The sequence below is a fragment of the Acanthisitta chloris genome, unplaced genomic scaffold, assembly GCF_000695815.1.
Source record: "Acanthisitta chloris isolate BGI_N310 unplaced genomic scaffold, ASM69581v1 Scaffold26539, whole genome shotgun sequence".
NCBI classification, from domain to species: Eukaryota; Metazoa; Chordata; class Aves; order Passeriformes; family Acanthisittidae; genus Acanthisitta; species Acanthisitta chloris.
Genome location: NW_008692328.1, coordinates 1 through 10,759, shown reverse-complemented (window position 1 = coordinate 10,759; position 10,759 = coordinate 1). Strand labels below are relative to the sequence as shown.

Sequence of the window (10,759 nt, the reverse complement as noted above, 5' to 3'; positions counted from 1 at the left end):
GGCCTTGTTAAACCTCACCCTGTTGGATGAGGTTCACTTGGACATGGCAGATCCTTCCCACTGTGCCAGGGTAGGCCTTGCTCTCTGTGAGTCATCTGAAAGCATCAGTGCCTTGAGGATCATAATCTCATTAGTGCCTGCCTCAGGTTGAGCTATGCTTGTAGTGGCCTAGGAATTCCCTGAGCTACAAGCTATGTTGCCTGCTGCTTTGTCAGTGTTTAACAAAGCTCTCCATGAAAATGGCATGGAAACATGACCTACTTTGCCCCTCGCAGATCCAGATCTTGAGTGACAGCCTGTCTTACAGTTGCACCTCCAAAGTAGAGAGTTGTGTCTTCTGCAAGAATCCCACACTCGGTACAAGTATTTCCACCTTCTAAGGACATCCATAGGTCTGGTTTAATTTCCTCATTGTCAAAACGCTCTTTCAGGAAAGTCTGTAAGTGAGGTATTTAACACAAAGCAGAGGGAATTAAGATTTTAAGTGTTTTTGATGACCACAGCTGGAACTGACCTAAACACATTCAAAGGGTTCATGAGCACTGTAAATTTTTCTCAGGGTGCTTGAACATGATCACTTTTGCTTGAATATTTAGCCACTTGAACTGAACTGGCTAAATGTGAAAACATTTTTATGGATGGATTTTAACATACTTGGGAGGTAATTCAGCAAACAGAAATTGGCATGTGCAAATGAAGGGGTGAGTTTGGTTTGAGTGGTGAGGTTTTGATGGTGGAGGGCTACATGGGAGGTTCTGTATGTATGGGAGAAAAAATATGCTCCATTTTTTCCCCAACAAAGCCAGTACTGCAATGAAATGCTAGGATTACTGTAGTAGATTTATGCAACTGTCTACACAAATATTTACAGTGAAAACCATACCGAATATACCTCTGATTTCCACTTACCTCCGGGTGTGCAGTAAAAGCAACGCCATAAGTGAAATCCTGGCCTTAAGGAGATAGTAGTAAATTCCCTAAAACTGCTAGGATTTTATCCCAAATGTCCTTAATGTGAAGGATACGTTGCTAATTAGAAATTGCAGACAATGATATTTGTTCATGTAATTAGTATTTCAGATGAAAAACACAAGGCTATAATAATTCAAATGACAGGATAAATGAAAAGGTGAGTTGTCCCATTCTCTTTAGACAGAGTTGTGGTTATCCTGTTGTTTCTGTGGAGGATATACCTATTCTGTCCTTACCTGATGTAGAAAAAGTGAGATGGTAAATATGGCATCTTAAACAAATTTGGGATTCACTACATGTTTTTTTCTAAATATGTCAAGTTTTACAAATATTTATAACTTTTAAATTTGCAATATCTAACTAGACTTCACTTGCTTGTTATAGGGTAACCTCAATAACACTCAGGTGAATTAATTCCCTAATTACATGCCATTTTCCTGTATTCCCTACTTCAGTAAGCTCTTTCATGATAAAGACAGTCTTTCTACAGGTCTTGATCAAATACAACCATATGTGCCAGGGTGATTTAGCTCCTATAATGATGAACAGTGAACTTCAGCACAGGTTTTTCAGGCAGTGTTATTTGCAAAGGAACACAACTATTCTTCAACAATGTAGTTAATAGTTTTGTTAAAAATGGATTTCACTGTCTTCAGGCTGATGGGCATCTAAGCTAAATTTCCAGTGGGATCAATCTTTCCTGTCTCTCTTTCTCAGCCAAACACATGCCAAAAATAATCCTTTAAAACACACAGTAAAGTTACCTTCAGTGTCTGGGTCAGATAGCAGTTTGGACCCGAATACCCAGGATCACAGATGCATTGCTCATTCAGGCAGTCTCCATGACCTCTACAGTTTTCCAGACAACCAGGTCCCAGATAGAAATTATCAATGGCCCACTGCATATCTGAGTATTGCTGGTAGAACCGAAACCTCACGGGACTAGATATAAAGGAATGAAGGAAAACAGACACATGTATAAACCAATTGAAAACCAGGTGGTTCAACACAATATACTTATGACTGTACTATCCTCCAATGTTCCACAAGTAGTGAAAGTATCTGTTGAAGCTGATTTTATACATATCCATAAAGTCTTCACACAGGTACTACCTATGGATGGAACCTATATATGGATAAACATATATATATTCCTTCCACATATATATATATACACTAGATATGGAAGGAATTCAGCACTGCTGAAGCCAGAAAAATCTATTCTGGCTATAATTTTGGTCATATTTCCTGAGCAGATAATACAAAGACTTTAGGAGATTTTAATCTTGCAGAAGAAGACAAATGATTTGCCTATGTGCAGACCATAAAGGTTTTCCACTCACTAAGGTCACAGATCTACTCTCCAACTGACCGTGGCTGGCTGACCACTGCAGAACATGCTGTGCCAGAGCAGACTGCAGAGAAGCAAGGATAACTGTGATGGTTGTTCAAACTAAAGGGTCATAGTCAGCCTTGATTGACAGGCAATATAATTAGGCAGCATACTTAATGAAAGTGAACACTGCTAGTCTACAGTGTCCTTGAAAGACAATGCATAGGCAGATGTATCCCTGTTGTGTTTCTAGGCAGGTACTCAATCCAAGACAAAATGAGTAGCACATGCATACTTACTTGCCCACAAGGTTTTCAGGCAGTGAGTAAGTTACTCTTTTCCATCCTTTTGTGGGAAAGAAGACAGATGGCTGCGAAACACTCCCAGAACATTTTGGATCAGCTGGTAAGCACTGAGGGACTAAGTAACTCCAGCTCACGCCAAAGTCAGTGGAGTACTGCACATGGACCTGATTTTGTGCAAGTTTTTCTGAGGGTTTGCAACCAACAGAAACCTAATAAAGAAGAGAGCATCAGTAACTTAGAACTAATTGTGCTGATAGATAGAGTTTAAAAAGTGTTTGAACCTGAAAACGCAGAATTTTGCTTGAAATGATGGCAGTAACAGTGCTTGTACAGTACCAATCCTCTGCAGATCTCTACAATATTCCCCAGACTGGGAACAGACACCATTTTCTGAGTTTCATTTTCTAGTGAGCTCACATTTCTGAATTTCCAGATTTTGACAGTTGTGCCTTAATCCCCCAGTACCACATAACAAGTTAATCTCCCCTCCCACACAGCCTAAGAATTGAGTATTTCAGAGAAGGCAATGGGTTAGGCAGACCATCTTTATGGAGAGATGTGCAAAGGGCTCTTGCAGCTTCCATATATTGCTGGTTTCTTTCCTTAATTTAGGTAAAGCAGTGCATGAAGGGAGTTTGGGTGCAGGTTTGATGTGAATACATGGCAATATAGGAGTGGTGTGAACTACTCTGGAATTGCTTTTCCCTCACCAAGCAGCTATAACAAAATGTGTAATATCCTTATTACTTGATGTTCATCCAGCTGCAGTGCTGGAAGAGAATGTGTCAGCTCTGAGAACAGCCTGAGGTATTAAAGCTGACCAACACTGAGTAAGTGAGAAAAATGAGGATGGCCTAATAACAACACTTTTCCCTGCAGGGAATGGGTCCTGTGTAGGTCTATGTATCATCCTACCTCCTGAAAAACATGGAGCAAAATGTGGTTTTGAGTAATTATACTGCAGAGATTTTACCTTGAACTGCATAATCCAGCCTTCTGTAGGAGTCAGGTCATGAGTGACTGCATAGACCTCTCTGCCATCGTGGCTCCCACAGATCATGACACCATCAGGAGAATCACAAAATCTCTCAATTGAGCAATCATCATGGAATAACCAGTGTTCATTCACTTGGAAATAAATGGCATCATCAGTAATGTACAATGACAATAGGAATTAAAGAAACAGGGAGTGGTGTTAACCACTCATGGCTTTATTTTTCAGCTACATGAGAATTACTTAGCATAGCTCCTGAGAATGTCTGTACCCCATTTTTCCCATGTACATATGTCTTACATTTATCATTTTTATTGCTGAAAGCACCTCTTACTACTTAATTATATAAGCATTGAAGCATCATTTTTTAAAGTTCAAGAAGTAAGGATCTGAGACTTACTTAAAACATAAACTTGTGTTGCACCTGAACATTTTGGGAGAGCCTTACATGTCTGCACCAAGTGTGCCCCAGCACTGGTAGCTTTTAAGCCTTGTAAACATAGAGAAATACATCTTCTACAAAATTTAGTTGTAAAATGCAACTAAACTTCCCTAAAATTTTTTAAAGTTAGGAAATAGGAAACATAAGAAAAGAAATCTGCTTAGACTAACCAGGCACTTTTTAATCTCTTTTTCTTTCTCTGAAAATAAATTAATCTTCTAAGTAAACTCATGCAGTAAAAAAGTTGCATTACATCTTTTCATTTTGTGAACTAAAAGCAAAATTCAGCAGTGGGTTGTCTGTGATCACCATCACAGTGAGACAAAGGCTCAGCAAGATTCACAAATTGCTGCACTGACTTCTTGCTCTTCAATTCAAATCCAGGTGAAACTTTTACCTGTAGTCTTGTCCTCCATGAACATGTCAAAGGCAATCCTCCCAGTGGGCCCTGCATCAGCAGGGGAGCGCTCATGCTGTGGCAGAGGAGCACTGCTGAAGGTGTCGAGCATCACTGTCCTCTGGTCTGCTGAGCCAGAGATCAACACGTTGTCTATTGCCCAGTCATTCTGGTCCAGGCCGTCGTGTTTGGGTTGCCACCAGCGGAAACGTGTCCCGATGGTTTTGGCATCGTAGGGAAGAAGGATGTTCACAAAGCTGAAATAAGAAGTGGAAGTTAGCTGTAGGGAAGCCACAGGAGGAGGACACTTCTCAATGCTCTGCACTGGATGCTTTGACCAGATCCACTCTCATTGTTTCCTAGAGCATGTGGAAGTTGGGAAAGAAGGAAAAGATCGGGTGATCTAGCCTGTCTTCCTCTACAGGAGATTGCTGAACCTTTCTGATCACTCCCAATGTCATCCCTGGCTCAGAGAGAGGTGGGAAGGGTCAGCAACCAGATTATGGCATGGTTTGAGTAACCTCACTTTCTCCAGCTGTCTCTATGGGACCAAATGCAATGGTCTAGACTAGCAGGGTATGACCATAAGGTCCTAATTAAGGGATGTATTAAGAAGGAGAATGTTGAAGTAAAATTAAGATTATTGTTTTCCACCTGGAGCCATTCAGCAGATAACAATGTTCCAGTACGATATTATTTTTTTCCATTGCAACAGCAGATGATAGTACACTTAAATCTCATGTCCAATTAAAGTGGTAGTATTCTTGGTGTTTTCAAATGAAATAATGGGTCCCACACATCCCCATTTTCTATGAATCTTTTAACTTAGTCAGTGAGGGAAAGGTCAGGTCATATATATGCATGATTTGAACCTCACAAATATCTGAAAATAGGGAGTGAGTGTATCCATTTTTTGAAATTCAGTTTCTCCTCTCCACACCATTTTCTAACCAGTTCAAACAATGATTTTCTGCTCTTGTCAGTAAGAAACCAGATTGCAAATGTTAGCATCTTGAAGAACAGGATGGACATCACTACAGTAGCTATTAATTTATCTTCCTGCAACCATTTACAAATCTACCAGACTGATACAAACTCCTCACTACCCTTGTGTTTCTGGCCTAGCAGCTGCACAAATGCTGATGCTCAAGTGCATGTGCCAAGGCCATACATAAATGCTTGTAGGACTGGACATAGAATGTTTCATAGAATATTAAGGGGCTGGAATGGACCTTACAGATCATCTAGTCCCAACCCCCTGCCCTGGGCAGGGACGCCTCCCACCAGAGCAGGCTGCTCAGGGCTCATCCAGCCTGGCTCTGAACACTGCCAGGGTTGGAGCATTTACTACTTCCCTGGGCAACCTGGGCCAGTGTCTCACCACCCTCACAGGAAAAAGCTTCTTCCTAATATCTAATCTAAATTCCCCCTCTTTCAGTTTGTGCCCATTGCCCCTTATCCTGTCACTGCAGTTCCTAACACAGAGTTCCTCTCCAGCTTCCCTGGAGCCCCTTCAGACACTGGAAGGGGCTCTGAGGTCTCCACACAACCTTCTCTTCTCCAGGCTGAACAGCCCCAACTCTCTCAGCTTGTCCTCGTCGGGGAGGTGCTCCAGTCCTCTGATCAGCTTTGTGGCCTCCTCTGGGTTTGCTCCAACACTTCCTTCAACCCACAAGCTGCACTCGTAAGGATCTGACATTCAAACCACAGCAGCAATATGTCCCACAGGTTCTTATGAAACATTCAAGACCATCTTAGTTTAGTACAGGAAATCACATAGGGAGAAAGGAGGTATCTACAAACCCAGGCTTGCTGAACTGATCATAGAAAATTTCCATTAAGAGGCTCCAGGTGATTCCACCATTGACAGAATACTCCAGCAGCACTCCCTGGTTGCGGTTATTAGGAGTTATCAGACATCCATACATGAAATAAAACTGGATGAATTCTGCACTGGTGAGGTTCAAATCCACTGTAACTAACATACGGCTGCAACCCTTAAAAGCAATGAAAAAATATGTTGGTTGGCAAAACTTATGCTCACAAAAAAGTGTTAGAATATGCTAATATGTCACTAGGAATGTAACTTGGTGCCACAGAAGTTTTAAAACTGTACAAAACCATATTATTACAAAGTTAAAGCTACACCACAACAATATATATATTTTTTTTAGTATCCATAATTCTATTCACCTTTCTCCTGAGTACAAGAGCTGCAAACCCCCATGCCTCCAGTGTAAATCACAAGGTTTTCCCACTCAGAATCAATGAATCACTGATCATGTGCTAATGGCTCAATTTATGCAAACCATCAAATGGAAAACCAATTTTACTATGTGTGTTTTCCACAATCCCTTACATAGTTCACACTGCTTAGTCTACTAGTTACTGGTGCCTACTTAGTCCTACTGGAAGGAAGTAGGAATGTAATGTTTCTGTCAGATTATTTTAGAGAATTCCCATCAGTTTGAACCTAGTTATAAATTTGATGGAAGAGATCTACAAGCATAAATTTTACATGTTTCTAAAGTACTGTTTTGTCATTTTTATAATATAATTCTGAGGTTATAATATAATCCTGAGGTTATCTGTAAGCAAACTGTAGTTCAGCAGCAGTCTGGGTTATATACCTATAGCCTAGGAAATTTTACTGTGAACTTGCTCTGAAAACACTCAATGGTGAAACATCTGAAGGATGAGGCTCCAAATAGAGGCAATGTGCTCTAGGATGACCCTGCTTAAACAGGGAGATTGGACTGTACAATCCACTGTGGTCCCTTCCAATCTTACCTCTTCTGTGATTCTGTATTGTCAAGGACCTTCTGCAAGTTATACATGTGCAAATAGCTAGTTATTGATTTACATCTGCAGTCTGATTAGAAGCTGCACCAAACTCTGGTCTCTGGGAGTTGTAAGTGCTATAAGAAGGCAGTTATGAGTGAGTGAAATCGAATGTCTGCATAGTTAGGCTGTGCTTTAACTAATCAGGGCCACTTCCAAAGGCCCCTCTACACCTCCTTTCAGGAGACTCACACATCTCATATCTCACTCCCCTGGCTGTAGCATAGCGAGAAACAAAGTCTGGAATGTTTCTGGCTGGCCCTAATCTGTAGGCCCTGTCTGACTTCAACCTTCAGCGAGGCAAAGGATATGTTTTCTGAAACATTCACATGGGATATATAAACCCTTCCCTGCCAAACGGAGCGAGCTGGTCTCTGTGCTGAACACACACCCCACTGAAGTGAAGAGCCATCCCAGAGGCGACTGCGCCGCACACTGTGCTCAGCTTGCCCCCGTTCACCGTCAGCCAGTTCTGGTTCGACGGGGAGCGGTTGAAGTTGTCTTTCAGTTGTGTTGGAAGGGGAGTCTCTGGCTCGTCGCAGTACAGCCCACCCCAGTGCTCATCGCAGCTGCAGAGGGAAACACATGCAAAAATCAGCTGGCAAAGGCTCTGCACAGGGTGGGGGTTAATCAGTGCCACGTTATTCCGCACTATCCCACACAGATGCTGTCTGCATCATCTACTGGCACACAACTGGTACGTGGTGGTGTCAAACACCAGCCACTTTTTGTAGCTCACGTGAAACCAAACATTAGGAAGGCCTAATATTACGTATCATTCCAGCTACTAATACAAAGTACACTCTTGAACATAGTAAAATACATTGTACTTGGATGGATAAACCTAAGAGAATGTGCCAAGCCTAAGAATGTCCTGCTGATGTTAAAGTTTCTGCAATATTTTAGTAGATGGGTACTTGTTGTTTTTGTATATAGTTCTCCACTTTTTTCTCCTCTGAAAAGTGTTCTTCTAATGTGTCAAAGACTGGATAACTGCATGGGAATGTGTTCTGCTACTATGAGATTTCAGCAGGGAGATTGTGTCTTGGTACTTCAGTACTGTCAGGATAGAGAACACAGTAATATATCTGTTCTTCAGTGAAATATACTTCTAACAAATATAGTCACAGTGCAATTATACAACCATTCTCCCATTTCTGTTGCCATTTGTGGCTGGGAAAAAAGCAATACATCCATCTGGAAGGTATTTTTCTGTTGCCAGACAGGCAAATCTGGGGAGATCTGCTTGTTGTTTGTTAGTTTTGCAGGACTCTATGTGGACTGTTACACAGACAGTTTGAGGATCAAGCCAGTCTGCCTTCCTTGGCAAATCCTACCATGGAGCAGAGGCATCAGACCATCAAGCTAACACCAGTCAAAAGGCAAAATTTGGCCTTGTGAAGAACTGGCATATACCCTGCTTAGTGGACACATGCCACCTCCAGCCTGGGTTCTCTCCACCCAGCACCAGGCTGAGAGCACAGAGACATGGTGTGAAACCTCGTGGGAATAAGGATGACATCTTCTGGGAAGGTCTGGGACAGCACATGCCTAGAAGGTTGTGCAAACTCAACAGCTACCTTCTCCCTACCTGGTGGGAGAGGAACCAAAGTGCAGCAAAGGCAACAGCAGAGGCAATGATTGCCACTGAGGAAAGGGCTGTGCATCGTCCATGATGTGGGAACAGGCAGAGGTCTGGCAAAGCCAACCCCCACACTTACCCTTCTGCTGGATATTTCTATTTCCAAGCAGTCCCAGTGCCCTGCTCAGTTTTAACTGCAAAATCCACCTTCCTTTGAAAAATCGTATCACAGTTTTCCCTGCAAGCTCTTTACAATGACAGAGGAGGAGCAAATGCTACAGCACTTGGCAGGACAGGGAGCAGATGGCACTTACACACAGTTGTCTTGAGTGCACTTCCCATGGCCACTGCACATGTCTATGCAGCCATCCCCAATGTAGACGTTATCGATCGCCCACGTCTGCTGCTTATCGAAAGGAGCTGGCTGGTGCCAGCGGAAACGAGTCGCCTGAGACCTTTGGGACAGACAGAAAACCAAGAAAGGTAATATTTCTAGCTGAGCTAATCTTTATTTCGACTGAAAGGAAATGTCAGTCTTGAGGCTAGACTGCTCTGGGAAGATTTGTGTGATACCAGCACAACCCAGGGCTGATTCCTGACAACGACAACATTCCTCCAAGAGCAGGGTGCCCACATTTTGAGAGCAGGACAAAGGAGGGGTGCTTGGTAGCATGCTGAGAGTGTGAGGGGTTGGGAAAGGAATCACTGGTGAAAACAAAGCAAGTGCTGGCCATGGCTGGTGCAGTGGAGAGGAAAGTAGGAAAAAGGTGGTATGCCCAAATAGAGTCATAGAATCATCTAGGTTGGAGAAGACCTCTAAGATCATCCAGTCCAACCATTAACCTGTCACTCTGCTGGAACCCTTAAACCCTAAATCATATCCTCCAGCATCAGATCCAGATGCCTCTTAAACACTTCCAGGGATGGTGACTCCACCACCTCCCTGGGCAACCTATTCCAGTGCCTGAACACCCTAACAGGGAAAAAAAGTTTTCCTAACATCTAATCTGAAGCTCAGAACAGTCATAACTATGACAGCAGAAATCAAAACTCGAGTGATAGCTGGGAGCTGGATCAAGCCAGAATCATCCAAATCCTCCAACTTTCACCCCGAGCCAGAGTTTTGTTGGTCCAGTTCATGCTAACAAACTAACCCAACTTTTTCTCTATGAATTCTCCCAACTACACTTAGGTAAGAGCAGTTCTAGGGAGAGGGTTGGCTCCTAGGCAAGATGCTGCCATTTATAAATCTACAGGGCACAGATGAGAGTGTCCCTGCAGGGCTTGCAGCATGATCCTGGCTTTGCAGTTCCTTCCCTCCCTCCACCAAGGGTTTGGCTGGAAATGTTAAGAAATGATCTGTGATATGTGATCCTGGCTCTTTTCAGTAAATCATTCTCATTTTGTGGATTAGAAGGGGCTTAGCTCCCTATATGTGAATTAAGTGTCACAGGTCCCAAGATAGATGATGGGAAACTAGCCAAAACAGTTAGAGGACACCAAATAGTTATTCAGCTCATGCAGGTGTAGACTGTGAGTCAAGAGCTGTGAGCAGATGAATTTCTGTCTTATCAAAAATACCATTATTAATTCAAGCTACTACAGCACTAGGTGGCAGCATTGAACTTTATGTGCTCCGTTTCCTTTTGAAACTCAAAGAGTAATCACAGTTATTGTGAACACCAAAACAAATAAATAGCAAAATCCCCCAAAACTATTCAGTGCAAAAATGGACCTTTTATGATAAGGAAAATATTATCTCATGAAGTATTTATTTATGAATATGTTGCATGAGGTGAATGAATAACATGTTTATCCAAAGAGAAATCTAGTGCTCTACTGTCTCACTGCTCACCAAATAACATTTTTCATAGAATCGTAGAATTTAGGGGT

The 10,759-nt window shown here is 42.3% G+C and overlaps 1 protein-coding gene across 1 annotated transcript; it reads right to left on the bottom strand.

The window, feature by feature from the left end:
- Positions 1–257: 257 nt before the first annotated feature.
- On the bottom strand, positions 258–9,331 carry LOC103809771 (reelin-like). Its single transcript, XM_009082634.1, has 8 exons — positions 9,181–9,331; positions 7,676–7,853; positions 6,247–6,440; positions 4,444–4,700; positions 3,584–3,738; positions 2,605–2,819; positions 1,737–1,914; positions 258–437 (listed from the first exon to the last, which is right to left on the bottom strand). Exons 1-8 carry the CDS (start codon positions 9,219–9,221, stop codon positions 258–260), a joined length of 1,398 nt encoding a protein of 465 aa, XP_009080882.1. The 5' UTR covers positions 9,222–9,331.
- Positions 9,332–10,759: the final 1,428 nt, after the last annotated feature.

Coding starts and splice junctions, on each gene's coding strand:
- LOC103809771 (XM_009082634.1), bottom strand. CDS start 9,221: ATGTGCAGTGGCCATGGGAAGTGCACTCAAGACAACTGTGT. Junction 7,854..9,180: donor TGCACTCAAGACAACTGTGT/GTAAGTGCCATC, acceptor TTCCCTCTGCAG/CTGCGATGAGCACTGGGGTG. Junction 1,915..2,604: donor CCTGAAAACCTTGTGGGCAA/GTAAGTATGCAT, acceptor CTTTATATCTAG/TCCCGTGAGGTTTCGGTTCT.